This window comes from Bacillus rossius, chromosome 3 (assembly GCF_032445375.1).
Source record: "Bacillus rossius redtenbacheri isolate Brsri chromosome 3, Brsri_v3, whole genome shotgun sequence".
Lineage (NCBI taxonomy): Eukaryota > Metazoa > Arthropoda > Insecta > Phasmatodea > Bacillidae > Bacillus > Bacillus rossius.
Genome location: NC_086332.1, coordinates 16,396,451 through 16,415,593, shown reverse-complemented (window position 1 = coordinate 16,415,593; position 19,143 = coordinate 16,396,451). Strand labels below are relative to the sequence as shown.

Below are 19,143 nucleotides of genomic sequence, written 5' to 3'. Positions count from 1 at the left end.
TCGTTATTTTTTTTTTCTGGCTTTAATTCTGCAGTAGGGAATCATCAGTTTCAATTTCCGTGCTGTTGCTGCATGAATTTTGCATTAAAAATCACAGGTTTAGGCTTAAGTGTGAATACCAATTCTTAGTATCAAAGCCAGGATTAGCTTCTTTTTTTTTTTGTGATATACTGCCCAGTCTCTCCCCAGGTAATTGCGAGACAATGAAAGCAGAAGCTAAAAATTTGTTTAAAAATTCCGTTCATAATAATGTGTGTGTAAATTTATTTGGTTTTACTAAATGTAACTGTTTAGAAATATAAACATATTAATTGACGAGAATTTAGTTAGTAAAAACAGTTTCAGCCTAGCATGTTCCCCTGGGTGCACTGTGTGTCCCGACGTGGTGGTCACACGGCCTAGAACCGAACCTTCCCCCTCCTTTGACCTAGGGCCTTAGCGCCCGTTTTAATTAGGAGCGTGGTCCTCCATGAGGGGACTCTGACATTGGCTACTAACCGTGCAGCAGTTCGGGCGAAACTCCTCTCCGTCTCTTGTCGCGGCTACGACGGAAACACTTTCTATTCAGAATGTAGTCAGCGGTTTTGAGGGATGTGATCCCATTTGTACAGTAGCCAGTCAGGAGTAGTAATTAGAAAGAGTCATGTTTAGTTAATGTTAGTGGGCGCGGTGCTGCCGGCAGGTTGGCAAGCTGGAGCAGCGGCTGCTCTCGCTGCAGACGGCCCACGCCCTGCGCTGCAGCACGTGCCGCCCGCTGCTCGGCCGGGTGCAGGACCTGGAGCGCCGTCTCGCGAGGCTGCTGGCCGAGAGGCGCGACCACCTGCGGGACCTCACCAGCATGAAGTGAGGCTGCCGGCCCCCCTGCTCCTGTGACCAGTGGAGTCCGCCGTCTCGAGATTTTTTTTTCCTGACCTAACTAAAACTAAGTGTACTTGTAGGAGGGTGTCCGGGTTAGGGAGGAACCTAGGTGCGTCTCAAGCCGAAGCCTATACGCCTAGTCATGCTGGGATCAGCCATGCGGGAAGAGAGTCGCATGCATCATGTGCTAGGAGAGGGATTGGCCGGCCACGGCAACGATTTGGCGCCATGACTAACTCCCCTCACCCTTAAATCTAGACTATAACTAGAGATAGGTTGGGCCCAGGTAATACCTGCATGGACACAGGGAAAACCCTGGGCACATTCATGCGGGATGCGATTTGGCATGCATTAGCTCTCCTCGTTCGTTGCGTATCCTGCCGAACGCGTTCCAGAGCTGCTTCGATCACATTGCTTCTTCTCCTCGTTCGTGATGACTTTGATGCCAAATGAGACATTGAGCCATAACCCGCCATCAGCACCTCTTAATATTTTCCAACTTAATGATGCACTGGAGAGCGGTTGCAATGAAGAGATGCATGAAAATTCTTTGTGCTCTTCTGCTGTCGCAAAGGGCGTTCAGATTTTCGGATATATGTACTTGGCTTTATACCTAGGGCGCCACCACATGTGTTACGTGCATGTGGACCCTAGCGACTCTATTCTCAGGGCCGTGACGTCACCCGTGTGCAGCGCGACCCGTTTTCCCCCAGTATAAATAAAAGCACGTAATTATATCCCCTCTCAGTGGGGGGTCACGCTTTTTATTAAAACATACAATAAGGTAGGCTCTCGAAGGCCAGTCTCCTCCCCGTGTGGCCACGCACACAAAAGACACTGATATGTTAATTAAATAAAACTTAAATAAAACAGTCTTCTGCCCGAGGTAAGTCCTGAAGTTAAAGAAAATGATTTATATAAATTAAATAGCCAGATGGACGTGGATCAGTATTAGTGGAGAGATGCAGAAGACGGGCGCGTAAGACTCCTTCCCTCAGGCAGCGACAGACTACCTTCCAGCGTGCCCTCGAGGCGGGTCCAACACTCACATCCGGCCAACGGCTGTTAACACGTATTTTAATAAAGCGTGCCACCGGGAATAGGAATGAACATACATAAACCATTAATCAGGGCCGGCACGTCCATATAGGCGACCTAGGCAACCGCCTAGGGCGCCAACTAGCTGGGGGCGGCGCAGCACGACACATAACAGCTGATATAATATGTTTAACGATTATTGAAACTAGATTGAAAATGGATTTTTGTAACAGTTTGGAATGTTTATATTGATATAAGTAATTATTTAAAGTCCACGGTGACCTGTTTATGATTTGTAATAAGTAAACAAGAAAAAAAAACACAAGCCTGCTTACATTTAATTGTTGACAAAATCTTAGGCTTACGTGATGTATTTTGAGGCAAGGACAATTTTTTTTGGGGTGTCCGGCCCGGGGGGAAGGGGAGGGGGGGGGGGGTAGCAATTAAGCTTTTTCGCCTAGGGCGCCAATTTACCTTGCACCGGTCCTGCCCTCGGCATCATTCGGGAGCGAAGCACTGACGTCACACCGGTAGGCGCGAGCCGACACACGCACACACACATACACTAGGGCGGGTGGTTTTAAACGCCAGGGTCATGGAGGGTGGTGGTGGAGGGAGGGGGACTGCAAGGGCGAGACATGAGGCACATCGGGCTTAGGGAGGACTTAGCCCCGGTCGACATCACTTCAAAGAATTAATACAATGTTAAGTTGTTAAATTATTTGTGTATGATTCAAAAATTTATATTTTACTATCTCTTTTAGTGATTGGACGAATCCCAGTTTTCTTGAATCCAAATCTCAAATTGGAATCACAAAGCATAGGTACCTGGAATCCACCTCTCGAAATCAGAATATATGTCTCAAAGGTTGAACATTAATTACTTTTCCGGAATTAAAAACAGCTATAGATTTAACAATTAAATGTTTTTTTTGAAAACTAGGTTTTCTATACAAATTTATATTGTTATTTCTGTTAGATAATTACTTATTAAAAGTGGAATATATTGGGAAAGGTAATAGAATGGGTCTAAAGACTATAACTAACAGACCTAGTAAACTTTCAAGTTGTTAGTGTTTTCAACTTACTATTTATTTATCCTCCACTATTTATATTTGAATCTTTTTCCTAGAAACTCAAATATTTAGGATACTAAAGATTTGATGGGATTTGAGGGATACAAGAATTTTATTGGTCCATTCCTACTCTTTTACTAGTAGAACATTTTATTTACTTATTTTTTACTTTTGTTTTTACTGCTCCTGTTTTAATGAAATATTTTGGTCTTCAAAACATTTGTCCCTTTTTTCTGATTTTAAGTTGGCTATAGGGAAACAAGGTACCGGTACCTAAACCACGGAATGTCGTCTAACTTACTTAAACTAACAACATCTTTCTTTTTTTTTGTAAAGAACAGTGAAAAGCATTGTATTTTCTGAACACGAGGAGGCTCTTTCTCTGGCCCCTTCTTTACAATATTGTGGATCCACCTGTCCATTATTTGTTGTGGATATTAATTAATTGCTTATGATTATTTTAGCAACCCCAAGATCTAGTATGGGCACTAGCTCTTTTGGTAATCCTTCTGAGCATGAACGGGCTATTATTAAATATTAATAATTAATTGTTACACATCTATTCTCACTCTTATCCCAGTCTCTCCATACCTTCATAACAAACATAACCTACGATAGGGTCCCACAATCAGGTATATACAGTAGAGTCCCGCTAATCCGGACCCAACTTGTTCAGACATCTGGTTAATAGCAGGTTAAAAACTTAGGGCTACATGTACAGTAGTATTAAAATTAAAATTAATCTGTAGGAAATGTTGTATTTATAAAAAAAAAACAGTGATTTTTATTTATTAACCCATCTAAAACTTTTGTACATGCGTTTTGAGCCAAGTTCCGTTTAATCCGGAATTTCGGCGACCCGGACAGGGTCTGATCCCATCTAGTCCAGGTTAGCGGGACCCTACTATACCAACCTTGTGACTACACACAACAACAGGGGCGCAACAACAGGGGGGGGGGGGGCAAGGGTATTTTGCCCCCCCTCTGAAAACTTTAAGTGGGGGCAAACGGGGGCAAAGAAAGTGCTGTTTAATCAATTTTTAGATAATAAAACTGCTTAAATAGCACCATTTTCCACCTTGAAATACAAATTTTCCCGGGGAGGACCCCCGGACCCTCCCGCTTCAACAAGGGAGATAGATAATTCTTTATAAAAAGGTATATTGCCCCCCCCCCCCTCTTTGGAAATTTAGTTGTGGCGCCCCTGCACAGCAACACTAGCCTTGTTTGGGGAGCTGCCTGCTACATCGTGGCTGGAACCTCCCACGCAGGCAGGAGGCGCTGGAGGCTGCCATCAGCGAGAAGGACGCACACCTCGCGCTGCTGGAGGTGTCGGGCATCAGGACGGCCAAGCAGGCGGAGCAGGCCGACCAACTGCGGGCCGACCGCCGTCGCCTCACCGACAAGCTCAAGGAAGAGGTGATGTTGCCTTGACTGTGACTATGCGTTAGCTATGACTTACTTGGAAAGAGTCAAAGATTCAAATTTAGGTACGTCTGAATTCAGTCAAAAAAAGAAGCAATCAGCTTTTGGGCACATTCTTCTGGTGTTTTTTTTTTTTTTTTTTTGTGAAGAATGTTGCCGTTGAAATTCAGTGCGTTGCTACAAAGTATTAGTTTTTAATTATACATTTGTATGTAGAATTACTACATTCTTCTTCTTTATAAAGAGTTTCCAACCATTTTGATTCATACATATCAATGTTTTTGTCTTAAGCTTCAGCCCATCGCTGAGGCACCAATCGTTGAAAAATGACGCCTCACGACTTATGAGTTGCCTACATTTTCATATTGTCTCAGGCACTTATTTCTACGTTACAAGTGCTTGAGACAATATTCAAAAATGCCCCTTTACTCTCCCTTCTTTTATAAATAGACAAACTTTAGTTTTAAGTTTATGACTGTGTGAAAAAGAACATTTAAAAGCAATATGTAAAAGTTAAAACAATGTTTTATTGTGAACGTGACATGTATAGTATGGACCGAAAGTCTTACAAGCTGGGTCCCATAGTCCTAGGCATGCAAGTTTCCCAAAACAGACCAGCAGAACCAAACAGTGGGCAGACCGATACACTGCTGATTCAACACTGTTCTGTTACACATTTAACTGTGTTAAAAACGCACATAATATTAAATGATGCTGCTGTGTGTATCCATTAAGAAATTCTGTTAGTACAGTGTAGCCGTGTCTCGCACGCTACAACCACAGTGATTCTCTAGTAACAGAAGGTTATAGCTCATATATCAGAGCCACAGAGTATCTAACACAATCTACAAGGCCTCTCAGATGGGCTAACATGAGGTGATTAAATTATGTTGTCGCATCGAAAACATCTTCAACGTTATCACAAGGAATGAGCATAATAAAACAATATGGATTACGCGAATAATGAAGGCCTATAATATGAAATGACTAGGATACAAATACGCCAGTTACATGCGTATACAATCTACTACTATATATATATATATATATATATATATATATATATATATATATATATATATATATATATATATATATATATATATATATATATATATATATATATATATATATATATCACAGTAAGGAATTAAGTTTAGACGTCATGGCCACGACAATAAATAATCATACATAGAATCTCAAAAGGCTCATAAGACATTATCCACCCACAACATGAAACAGATATAATTAACGATTTAAAGAGGGGTTAGCCTAAGTCCAATAAATATAAATGTGGAATAGTCAAATAGGCATGAAGCGTGCGGATCAAGATCAAACGACCCTACGAAACAAGCCCGCAGTCAAAGAACGTTCAAATTCCCGGAAACCAGAACAAGACGCAAAAAGGTACTATATAAGGCAGACATAACTACACATAATTACGGAAATATTGCGCAAATAACAACTGCTCATGGTAGCATTCAGCAAAACAGTAAGCAATCAAAAGGGCAAATCAAGAGCATCCCACTATAACCAAAGGATATGGCAAAAATACTGCCTTACGAAAACGAAATATTATTTTTCCAAAGTAATTTTCTACAGGTGGTGGCCGAAACTGATATTAGAAGAATAGGCACACAACAATACGACACCTTAAGGCATGGCTAATGGCACGGCCACCTCGTGCGACGACAATCCTGAGAATATACCTAAGAATTACCCCTCAGGCCAGCTACTGCCGAGCTCCGCACACCGCATCCTACTCATGCTAACACGTCTAAGAGCAACGAAATAATGAACGAGACCCAGCGCGCGCAGCCGCTTTTAAAACCTCGCAGGTGGCGCTGAGGTCACTAAGGCGCTAGAGGGGAAGGAGGAGTGGAAAGGAGTGGGGAAGAGGGGAAGGTCGCCGATCCGATGCATGAGCGAAAATCAGGTCTAAGCGCCCGCTTCAACTCCCGCCCCCTTAACAGCCCTAACTACCTGAGTGAGCAGAATGAAAAGGTAACATTCAGTGTACGAAATCTTCATGATGGCTTCAAGATGCTCAGGCACACCAAGTTGCTCGTCGACCTCGGCCGTCGGTTGAAGCGGCGAATGGACGAAGCGGACGGTGCCAGAACGTCCCGGTAGAGATGAGGCGGGTGGCGGCGGTAAGGTGTGCCCCAGGCTGCAACCGACGGCACGGTGACAGAGGGACGCACCACCACTCAAGGCGCAAGGACAGCGCGCCTCAGGACAGGGGGCGCATGGCCACCGACTGTAGAACTGGTGGTGAAGCCGCATCGGCCTCGCGGACACGCTCGCTGGCTCGCCGGCGGAAAAGAGTGCCCAACTGCAAGGATCTCGGCACATCTCGACGACGCAATCAGCTCGGAGCAGCACCAAGAGGTGGGTCAATCGCCGGCCCGGGCAGCGATGAACTCAGGCGGCGCAGAGGGCGTCGGCACGGAGTCATAGGACCGCCTCAGGCAGACGACGAGTCCCAATCCGCGCTTTTCCCGTGCAGCGTCACCAAGGATGGAGAACGGAGACCTCAATCCAGAGGGCAGTCTCAACAAGGAGGGCCAGTCCCAGGAGACTTCACACATAAAGCCGGGCAAGGATGAGCAGGCAGTGACGACCCCAAAAGGAGGCCGCCAACAGCACGAGCGCAGGCGTCCAGGGGCGTAGCCGGGGGGGGGGGGGGGGGGGTGTTAGGGGTTCAAACCCACCCTTAGCACCAAATCCTTAATTAATTTCTTATTCATCACTCAAACAAATTTCATATTAAAATCAATAAAATTTTTACCATTACAATATTTAAATTTAAGTACCGAAAACTGCTAAAATAACACTATTTTACACATTAAAATCCAAATTTTCCTGGGGGAGGACCCCCAAACCCCCCGCTTTAATATGGGGGGGGGGGGGGGGGGGGGCATGCTTCTTAACACCCCCCATACACAAATCCTGGCTACGCCACTGCAGGCGTCACAACTCAGGCAGCGGGCAGCGCAGGGAGGAGCGGGTGACGGTGACACGGCGAGGACGTCTCCTCACAGTGTTGACGCAGGCTATGACGACGATCCGAAGACGACAGCAGAGTGCACCGGCGTGTCGAAAGCGAGGGAAAGGATAGGAGGCGCCAGAATTCTACATACAAACAAATGTACATACAAGGCAGATGCAAATAAACAAGACACACATTAATTACATAACAAAAAAAAACGTCACTACGATACCCTAATGCACATTAAGGCACATACTATTTTAGCTGAGCTACGTGGCATTTCTTGAATTTATGTTTAGATTGACAATCTTGTAATAAAGCCGTGTTACTGCCCAAAAACCTAACAAGAGTATACGGACCCTGATAAGGAGGTAATAATTTAGTATTTAACTTAGAGGCTAAAGAAGTAAGAGTATAGGCTCTGCAGACGACAGTATCTCCTACCACGAAGGAATGGGCTGCCCGATGCTTGTCCGCACACCGCATCCTACTCATGCTAACACGTCTAAGAGCAACGAAATAATGAACGAGACCCAGTGCGCGCAGCCGCTTTTAAAACCTCGCAGGTGGCGCTGAGGTCACTAAGGTGCTAGAGGGGAAGGAGGAGTGGAAAGGAGTGGGGAAGAGGGGAAGGTCGCCGATCCGACGCATGCGCGAAAATCAGGGCTAAGTGCCCGCTTCAACAGAATACTTTTCCTTTTGTTCAGTGTGTTCCAGCAAGTTCCACAAACAGAATTTTATGCATTGTTTCATTGTATGCTACTTTCCTCATGTAGAAATGTTACTAATTTTTTATTACATTTTCATACAAGTCTTCATTGTGGTTCTGAAAGCTTCCTCTATGTAAATACTGAGCTCGAATACTTCATTGATTGGTGTCCAAATTTTTTTAAAATCAACAAATACATTAAAACTGTTTCCCTCAACCCATTGTAGCATTTTATGCAAGTAGGAGACTGTTTTTATTGTAAAAAAAATAGGTAAGTCATCTTTTAAGTATTCAACACTACAGATTTTTCAACATAATATATACTTACTAGGTCTGAAGTTAGTGGCATTCATTTCTGTCTTACCAGACTTGAATGCTAATAATCCCTGATCCCTGTGAAAGAAAGCCATTTCCTGTACCATTAGCCTATGTACTTGGAATAAGCTTTTTGTTTCGCCCTTTTTTATTATTTCGCTTACAACATTGCTGATTGCACTCCATCCTTTACTGTGAACTATTCTGTTGCTTTTCCTACTCTTGCACGGGGCTCTATTGCCTTTACACTTTAACAGTCAACATCTTTTGAATGGGTATACTAATACACAAAGGGAGAGTGCTGCTACCCACAGATATGATTTACATTCTCCTACTTCCCGACTATCCCGCCAACCGCCAACCCCTCACGCAGTTCACCCTCGTACTGACAGCTTGTAAAACTTTTGACTTGTACTATAGCACTCTTGCATAATGTACCTTGTAAGAAGTAGTGATGTATGGATGAAATTATTGTATAATCGTTATCGGCCGATATTACCAATTTTCTGAATTTCAAATATAATTGTTTCCAACCAATACTTAAAAAATTGATATCTGTGAAAAAAGTAAAATGATTTCATCCATTCAGGTGTCTCCATTTACCTTTAACTGTTTATAGTTCCGTAGGTATCTTTTATGCCAATTTTTCTGTTATTTAAGACTATATTTTAATCTTAGGTTTGTTAATTAGTCAAAGGCATAATATGTGCTGTGCTAAGAACAAATTTTACGTTGTAAAATACGTTTTTGTTATTTTAAAAATAAAGTAATAAAAAAATCTATTAAAATCATTGCCATTAATAAAATGGGGGGGGGGGGGGGGGGGGTGACCAACCTATCCGGGGGATGGGAGTTTATGGAATACCCTGCACAGGAGGAAGGTCCGGGAGCCTAATTTTTCCAAAATTTGACCTCAAAACTAAGCTTTAGTATAATTTTTGTCATTACTGGTACCTAATTTTATTTTTTATCTTGATTATTTTTTTTACAGAATAAAAATACTAGTATGATTTAAGAAATAACTAGCAGGAAATTAACTTAAATCAAAATGGTTGAAAGTTGAAACATACTTTATTTGACCTGATCATAATCATAAATAAATTAGTGTTTGTAAAGATTTGGAAAACAAACAAAACAATTTGAATAAAGTTTGAATTAAAGGAATTAAAACAGTAATATTACATAGGTACTAATAATAAATGATACAATGAAATAAAACATAAAATAATTAACTTTTATTTATTGTTCAAACTTCAAACTGATCCAAACAAATTATGTCTTCGTTCAGTAGCAGATATAAAAATCCTGGTGATTTTTTTTGTTTTGACTTGGTCTGATAGAAGTTTGTGCACATGACATATAGCTGCGTGATTCAGCCTCTTTTGGAACATTGTGCATCTCAAATACATTTTTAGCAGTGTTAGGGCACTGAAGTTACTTTCAGCTTCACAGCTTGATGAAGAAAAACATATTCCCTTCGAACACCCAGCCCGAACCAGATGGTTACTCACTGTTTTTTCTACTTCTATCACATTACAATATTGTTTTGCAATATTATGGTTTGTGTATTGTTGAGCTGTGGCAGATTTAAAGGAGATTATGCGTTGAAATACCGGACATTTCGTAAGTAGTTCTTACCATTTATGATCATCAAAGAGTATATTGAAATAAAAGTTCATACTTTTGTACAGAGTCTGAATCTAATTATCTTCCATATTATTTTAATATAGACTTTAGAGTAACATTCATTAAAAAGATATAAAAAAACTTTCCATATAAAAAAAACTGTCCAGTAGTAAAACTGTTTATAGTTATATTTCCTTTTTAAATGCAATTATTAAAATATTGGGGGGAGGGGGTTCACATCTCCCCCCCCCCCAATAGTGCTGGTGATTAAAATGATTATTCAAAAGTATTGAATTACTTGAGAATTGCACTGCAATTACTTACAAAAAAAGTAATGATTCAGTTGTCGGATCTGTTAAAGGAAAGTTTTGGTAATTTGATCGGTGTTGGTCACTACTGCCCGTAATGCCCATCACTGGTAAGAAGGGTGCCTCGTAGTTGGTGGGGACTGTCCCACTGCAGTCCCCGTCCTCCTGGTAGCCTGGAAGGCAGCCATGCAGACCGCTGCCTGAGAAGTTGCTGAGGGGCGGCGGTGCGTGGTTTCAGAACGAGCACAGCGTGCGACTGCTGCAGGAGTACGCTCACCTCGACCCCCCTCCGCACAGCCCCATGTTCCCCGCCGACGAGGAAGTCGAGGCGGGCCCGTGCGCCCAGAACGGACACGACGTCCAACATTCCGAGGTGCGACGGCAGTCGCAGGAAGCAGTGCCTTGTACTTGTGTTTGTGTGCACAGAGTGAACATCACACAACTTGCATGGGGTCCGCGGTGACTGAGTGGTCAAACCACATGCCTCCGACCATGACCGAGTGCAGATACACACCGATGAAGCTGCCCTTGCCAATGAGTGGCTTACTCTGCAAATTGTTGGATGCGCACAGAAGCATTAGTTATGTTAGACAAAATTAATTTAATTAATAGGTGCCAAAAATAAATTTCCCCTTCATAATTTAAGATAGCTGGCGGCCTGGTGGGAAATGACTAAAGTCACCCTTGAATAAGCCAGCACTCCTCAAAATCAATGCGGACAGCAATGTCCAAGTTCCCGCCCCTTGATAGTAGTAGTTTCTTTCGACCCCGACCAACTGTTCTTCTTGAACCATCCTTCTGTTCCCCATAACCAACCTGCATGCATAATGCATAATTATTGCACCCCGCATGAAAGAGCGCAGGGTTTTCCCTGCGTCTATGCAGGTTTTACCTGGGCCCAACTTATCTGGTTTTAGTCTAGAGCTAAGAGTTGGGGGAGTTAGTCATGGCGCCAGTCGCTGCCGTGGCTGGCCAATCCCCCTCCTAGAACATGATGCATGCATCCTCTCCATGGTTAAAACCCTGCATGATTAGGCTTATAGGCTTCGGCCTGAGACGCACTTAGTCTTCCCTAACCAGGCGCCTCCCAAACACACTTAGTTTTAATTTAGGTTAGGGAAAAAAAATCCCACCATGATGATCCAGGTTCAATTTCCAGCAGGGTGAAAATTTGATTTTACATAAGTGAGAAGCATGGTGAATGCAGCTATTAGCCAGTGGGTTTTCTCTGGGTTTTTTTTCATTATTTTGATGTTCTATTCTCATCTCATCCATCTCTAATTATGTTATTGTTGATAAGATGTGTTTTAAATCATTAATTCATTTTTTCATACACTCAACATCAATGTTATCGGTGGTTATTTACAATATTTTCCATTTTCACAAATGGTTTTGACAATATTTTATGTAGCCAGTACGTACTCGATACTTTTTGATAGAAATTGATAATCTATGAAAATGTTATGAATAAGTATTTTATTTGTGCAAATTACAATTATTCCTTAATCTTACAATTTAAAAATAATTTTTGGAATTGTGTGTAACCTGAACTAGCTTATTTTAGCCAGAGTTATAACTGTGGCTTATTTTTATTTTCAATTGATGGGTACGGCAAATTTATTCATAAGATTCAGTTAGGCTGGAATTTGCTTTGGATACAAAGAGCATTTTGTTCACTTTTCAGATTCAACCAGACAGTCTTGAAGCTTCAAGCCCTGATGCTGCAGCGTCGTCATGAACCGGCCAGTGTCTGCGTCCCCTGCGGTCCGGGTCCAGTGACTCGCAGTGGTGCAAACCGCTACAGCCTCCGTCGAGCCCGCGTCGAGCCAGTTCCTCCCCGTTCACAAGCACTGCCATTCGTTCAAAACCGTGAATAAACTAACACAAATTCCACAAAATATGTGGTGTGCTGCCTTGATACTCTAGTGTCTGTGCTCTATTTTGGACTTCTTGCATTGGGAATTTTGTTTGTTAGCTATCGATGACATTTTAGTGCTGTGAATCAGTTTTGCTTTGTATTTTTTTTACAACACAAACACTGTTGCTGCTATGTCTAGAAAATGACCAGCTCGTTGGTAGAAATGAAAGTGAAAATACTTCTCTTGAAAACAATACTTTTTTTGTGTGCTCTAGTCTGTTGGTGCGTGAATAAGGTGGTGATGCTCAGAAATGCTGAAGTAACAACTGACTTATTCTGGGAGAAATACCAGCCCTTGTGGGAGAAGGGGAAATAAAATAGAAATATTGAGTTCATTAAAGTGAAGAAGGAAGGTGCAGCAATGACAATAAAAAAATATAATTTTCTGTGAAAAGTGACCTCTTCTTCTCAAGTTTTAATGTCTTCCTGTGTCGGAAGGTGTGTGACTGTAGACGGAAACAGAAAGCAATGTTGTGGTCTTGCTTTTTTTTGCCGTTACTCGTCTTGGTGCATACACAGTTTTAGATCTCTTTGGTCATTTCCAAAAGTCAGAACTTGCTTGAATCAAGTATGTTGCTTCTTGGTGGCTACATTGGCTCGTGGTAGTTGGTGTTGTAGGATGTTCGTTGTCCCTCCTTACCATCACATTGAAAGTTAAAGGCTTCTTTTCTCTATATGTGTTGTAGGGACCATGGTTAAAAACTCAAAACATGTTGATCACAGTTTAAATGAGGATGAACAATACGTATGTGTATTTTCTCTTTTGTGTTACCTGCATCCTCGTTCGCTTACTGTTTAGATAAAAGCAAGGAGTAGTAAATAAGATGTGTTTTGAATTGATTCTTATAGTATGTATATAGGAACAATAAGTGTTAGTGTTTATTTTGTATTATGTCTTTACTAAGTTCCTTTAAGCATCTCCACTTTCTAATATATGTTTTTTGAACAAATGTTCCTACCTTTATGGTTACATTTAAATCAATTGTAATCATTGTTTTCAAATACTTAAATATGAAAGAACCAAATCTCTAATTGAAGTGTGTTATAGATTGCTAAAGGATTTTTTGTTTAAAATATGTGAGTGATAAATGTAACAAATTTTATTTTGTAGTAATAGATAACTAATGTGTGGTTACAAATTAGTATGAATAACCCAAAGAGAATTCAATTAATAACCTCTTGGAAGAACGTGGAGGAATCGCACATCTGAGACATACCTGTTTCAGGGGCATTTTATGCATTTTTCATTATGCATCGTCCACATAGCTTTAACATGTTACATCTGTGAAAATTTAATTTTAAAAGTTGTGTTGAATGAATGTTAAATGTGCTGTTGGCATTAACTGTTAACTACCAAAGTTTGTATAAAATACATCTGTCATGATGGTTTCGAGTTAACCAAACATTCAACTCAGATGTATACTTAAGGTGACTCAAGAAGCTAAGTTTGTGCATCAAGATGTGTTGGACACAGCCAAGTGCCATTTTAGAGTAAATGTAAGAGTGATGTGTGTTTGTGTGTCGTCATTTGTACAAAATGTTGGTTTAGGCATCTCAGGCATTACGTTTTGAGAATGCGATTTGGGGTGGGTGTTGTAGACATGTGTGGATTACACGTAAACCCTGATTAGATTTAGTTACAATGGTTGTATTGGTTAGGAAGAAATACCATAAAACAGTAACAGAAAATGTCAAGAATTTCACTGTTAGTTCGCAAACATATTTACATTGTAATCTGAATTTTTAGATGTCCAGGTAACCAAAACTTGGTACACGCAACTGCATTTCTGTTGTTTCTTTTTAGAATCACAAATGTTTGTGCCATACCGGAAAGTTTTGTCAGAAATCATTGAAAACCTCCACTGGAAGAGAAATTGTACCATTGTCAGCCTTATAAAAGTGTTCTTCACAACTTTTGCAGCTCTTGTCATTAAGTCAGCCGTGTGTTTTGAGTTCTCCGGATGGAACGTGTGCGGACTGCGACCGGTCGCGATGCCACCCATCCCAGCGAGAGGCGTGCCTGAGTTCCACACGAGTGTATGTGCCGTGCGTCGCAGCCCTACTGCCATTCTTTGTGCCATTATCAGTTGGTGACTTGTGCGCTGTAGTTCACAGAGACTTGTTTCCAAGCCTCTGCGAAGTCACCAGGAAACGTGAACCGTCGCTCTCGAACCAGGGAGGTGCGCCAGTAGAAACACACTAGTGTGTGTGATTATGCTTTCAGAGAGTGCTCAGTGGAGCTTGCCTGTGCTACTTCCTAGGTGCATACTTTGTGTTTCACTTTATGACAAACTAATGCAGGTTTGGCTAAATGTTTGTGGAATTTGACTGCCTTGTCACCGTGCGAACATCTGGTGTTTATTAAATTAGTTTTTTTCTTTAATCTTGCTAGGTTTCTTTGTCTATGTGTGTGTGCTTTTTTTTTAGCAATATATATTCAGTCAGTTCAATATATGTGTATGAAAGATAACTGCAGTTAGTTTATATTTTTTAAAAAAAATGTATCATTTAGTTTTTAAATTGTTGTTTAGTTAACATGGCACCAAACTTTGATAAAAGTTATAAAGGAAGCTACTCTTTTTCTTTAAGATATGTTGAGCATTCTTTTTTATCTCTAACTAAAGTACCTCTAATATTGCTCGTGACGTTAGTTGAGCTGAGCATCTTGGAGACTACCATAACTGGCACGTGTCAAGTAAACTGCACTCACTGTGTATTTTAACTTCGAATTCTTTTTTTCTTTTTTCTGTGGGGAACAAAACAACTCCTTGGCTGGTTTCAAACTTTAATATTATCATTGATCACTTTCTGAAATCATAATATCTTAATATCAGATGCTCTCTTAGTATGCTTTTGTTTGGTAAAGATTTAATTTGTGTGCATAATCTTTGTGCTGTGCACATCTGCAAAAATGACTACACTAAATGGTAAATGTGTATTTTCATTAAAAAGAAATGTCACTCATTTAATTGTTTACATTGGTCTTACTGAATGCCTGTGAAGATAAAAAGTAAAATAATATGAAGAGCTACTTTTGTACCAGGAATAAGTAACGTTTGTTTTTACAGGCGGTTTGTCTCATCATTCACTTTGTGACGACACCGCTCAGCTACTAACATGTGACTTACAAATATCACTCCTGAGGAGACATCTTATATTACACGAGAAATATTATCCTGTGAGGGAAGTGATAACTGTAGATCATACAGCTTTAATTTTGAAATGACTTTATTTTAATAGTTACGTATGTACTGCCTGTAAACGTGAATGTGTAAGTGAAACAACTTTGAAATGAAGGCGTTACGTGTTGTTTCAGTGTTGGGGATCTCTCATTTAGTTTTTGAGGACTGTGAAGGAATAATACGCGCACATAATTTGTCAGTGTACAGGAAATATTGGTAGAGTAAAAATAGTATTACCCATTCTTAAAGAACATTGTTATGATGGTAGTGTTAAGAACATAAATAAACATAGTTAATATGTTGAATTACTGTTTACTAGTCTTTATCATACTGTTAAATATATATTTAACAAAAAAATTCATGCTTTTCACATATGATAGCTGTAAATTCTTCCTAAAAATCACATTGTATCAGCATTAAGAATTGTGTTCATTTTTATTGCCTAGTCATTAATATACAACTACATAACAATTTCTTCTTAAAAAATTGTTTTCCTAACATACACAGACATGTTGAGCCAGTTTTGTAGTTATGTTCTGGGGGATCAGCCAGTATAATTAATATGTGTGTGTCATTAACTGTAAGTCTTAAATAACAGAGTTCTAAAGTAAAATATAATTCTTTTAAGTATACCTACCTATTTAAATTTATGATTTTTCTTTTAAAACAAAATTGGAATATAATTTTTTTCCTTGATATTTACTTGAATACTGTCAAATCAGTAGTTGGGAAAGAAATAGTACTCCAAAAAATATGCGGGAAAGAAATAGTACTCCAAAAAATATGCAAGAGTTTTGCTCATACGAAGTTTCACTTTGTCAAAATAAATTTCACTCACTATTGCAAGCCACCAGAAAGGATATCATTGTAACAAATAAATCATTTTCATTCCACCAAGTTAGTTATGGTTGCAACAGCCGTAGCTGATTCACATCAAAATGATAATTTTTGAGAGCCCCAATTTAGACACAGTACTTTGAACACACTATTGCATACTGTATACCCTTTCGTTGTACATCAAAATTACCTTAATACTGGCATGGACCTCATGACATCTGTCAATTTTCTTCAGTGTGAAACCATGATAGTTTTACAATAGAAATCTTGTGTGTATGCTTAGAGAAAAATTATTTGTTATTTTTATTTTGATTGCAGGTTTGGATGGTTATTCAAATTCATTCCAAGCAAATGATTGAACATTGAAATAATTTTTTGTTTAAAATGATCTGTATACGATTCAGACCAGCATGCATTTGACACTCGGGAGAACCTGCCAGCTACCAAAATAGTTCCACCCTTCTTTTTGCATCCCACTATATTTCCCTTCTTTAACTAAAACTACCGTCACTTTCTCAATAGTTACTATATACGCTATATAGCTGGCAAATAACCACCACACATCTTCTGAAGGGGTCATTTAAAGTCAGCAAACATGCAAAAGCATATAAATATATTGTGCTCTTCCATTGTCAAATTTTAGAATTTTATTTAATCGGGAATCTGAAGAAAAAAAAAAAACAACACATAAATATCATAAAAATTCCATTAATAATGGGTTTAGACTTGTCACTCACTTCCTGTGTTCCGTCTGTCTTAACAGTTCACTTTGCATCACCCAAAAACACTCTACCTTCACCGAAATCTCTCAAACTTTTACTAACTTGGTGAGTGAGGGAGATGATCTCCTCTATCCACCACCTCAGGTCTGCCACTTTCCTCTTCCTGTGTGTGTTCTTAATGCACTTACAGATTTGCTAGTATTCAAGCATGTATCAAGAGTAGCTGGTATTGTTTTCAAGAATAGCATTAATTTGATTAAAACTATGATGCAATTCAACTCTGATGTATGTTAGTAAAATTATGAGTGAATCAAAAATGTCAGAATCTGTAGAATTAGTTATCATAACATCACCATGTAGTGTTTGTTGGTTTTGAGTTTTTCTGAATAGTACCTATGTATTTATTTTTTGGTACCATTTGAGTTGCAAACATAACATATCCCACTTCATATTTTTTCCTGTGATATCAGATTTTTGTGTAGATAGACAACGTTCTTTTGGGAACGATATTACTTACCTGACTGGTATTACTGAAGGTTGTCTATAATATTTTGTCAAAAAATGCTAAAAGAGAGAGAAATATATGAATATATATATAAAATTATATACGGTATGGTTGTTAGCTCTTCGCAGTGTTGTTAAAACTAATCTATATGTTGAAAATGGGCAGGCTCTAGTATTGCTTGAAGTTGTAATGTTGACATTCAGTTATAAGTGGAAACTGTCTTGTATCCATCAGAAGGAAAAACTTAAAACATGGAGACCAATATGACTCCATCTTGCATTGTATGGAGTTGTAAAGAAATTATGTTACCTGATGTAAAACTACAAAAAAAAAAAGTTCTGAATGGAAACAACATTGTGTTTTATTGAATGTTTCTCTCCTGCATAAGTTCTTTACTGGCAAATAAGAACAACGTTATTGAAATATGCAAAGTATTAGTAGAAACTATTGAAAAGATAAAGTTATTGAATGTAAAATTACTGCGGTACTAGTGAAGCCAACACTTTTTCTTTCAATCTCCATTCCTCACACCATTAAGAACACATTAGAAGACCTCTATCATCAAGAGAAAATATATTCAGAGTAAAGGATGTGCCCTGCTTGAACCAGAAAGAAAAAGAAAATAATTTGAATGAGACAAAGATTCAATATTTTGTGTAAGCTTCTCGTTGAATGAATGGAGGCACATGGGACAAGGACGGGACAAGAAGTTGCAAAGGACTGCACATACTTTCTTCAAGAAGAGAGGGGGAACACTAGGCTGCTGCAAATCATGTTTTTTTTTAGTTCAAATCAAATAAATTATTATAAATATTGATTACAGTTTCAATTGAATTAAAACATACAAAATTTTTTTCTCACACTTCACAGGAGTCCAAGAAAAAGTGATGCAAAAAAACAGAAAAATAAACAAGAGAGGAATATACTGACGTCCCTCTACCTGCCCTAGTTGTTGAATTGTGATTTTGATGTCGTGCTTGGACGCCAACTAGCGTAATGCACGTTTGCGCTTGTTTACGCGAGACTCTTCTCAGGGTCGTGACGTGGCTACGTGGCTGAGAGGTAGCAGGGTTGCACTCGACAAGGTTGTGGTACCTATGCTAATAATTGATTCCACCGGGTATTCTGGTAAGAGCTGTGTTTATTGGTCACACGGCACTCATAAATATGCTGTCCCAGGGACCTGGCATGTCCTGCTGAGGAGCCAGAGCTTGTCTCAGTCCATCTTGTGAAACTATCAGGCGACACAAACCATGCGTTACGCGCCATGTTACGTACAGTGCAGAATCACATAGGGCCGAGGGGCCTTAAGTTAGGTTGTTAAGAGTGATGATGGGCACTGCACTGAAAAGAAGTATGAGGGCCCGAAAGTCAGCGGGCTGACTTAAATGTAAAACCACTGGTTGGTGATGCGAGTGGGGAGTTACAGATTGCAGAGTGGAAGCTGTGGAGCCGAATGATTGAAGGAACAGTGTTTCCTTTTGCTCCAAGAGAGATGGCTGCAAGCGGCAGGTCGAAGCCAGCCCCGATGCAGGGTGAGATGCAACTGCTCTGCTCCCCATTGGCTGCTGCCGCGAGGGTTGGCTGCTGCCGAAAAACAGGGAGAGGACTTAAGTTTGCGCGATGCCAGGC

The 19,143-nt window shown here is 40.1% G+C and overlaps 1 protein-coding gene across 1 annotated transcript in view; it reads left to right on the top strand.

The window, feature by feature from the left end:
* Positions 1 to 17,863, top strand: part of LOC134530281 (trichohyalin-like) — a 289,318-nt gene extending 271,455 nt beyond the window's left edge. Inside the window, exons 17-20 of the mRNA XM_063364988.1 lie at positions 683 to 843; positions 4,244 to 4,391; positions 10,586 to 10,720; positions 12,032 to 17,863. Coding sequence (XP_063221058.1) covers positions 683 to 843; positions 4,244 to 4,391; positions 10,586 to 10,720; positions 12,032 to 12,085 — 498 coding nt within the window. The 3' untranslated portion in view covers positions 12,086 to 17,863. The remainder of the gene's footprint in view (positions 1 to 682; positions 844 to 4,243; positions 4,392 to 10,585; positions 10,721 to 12,031) is intronic.
* The last annotated feature ends 1,280 nt before the right edge of the window (positions 17,864 to 19,143 follow it).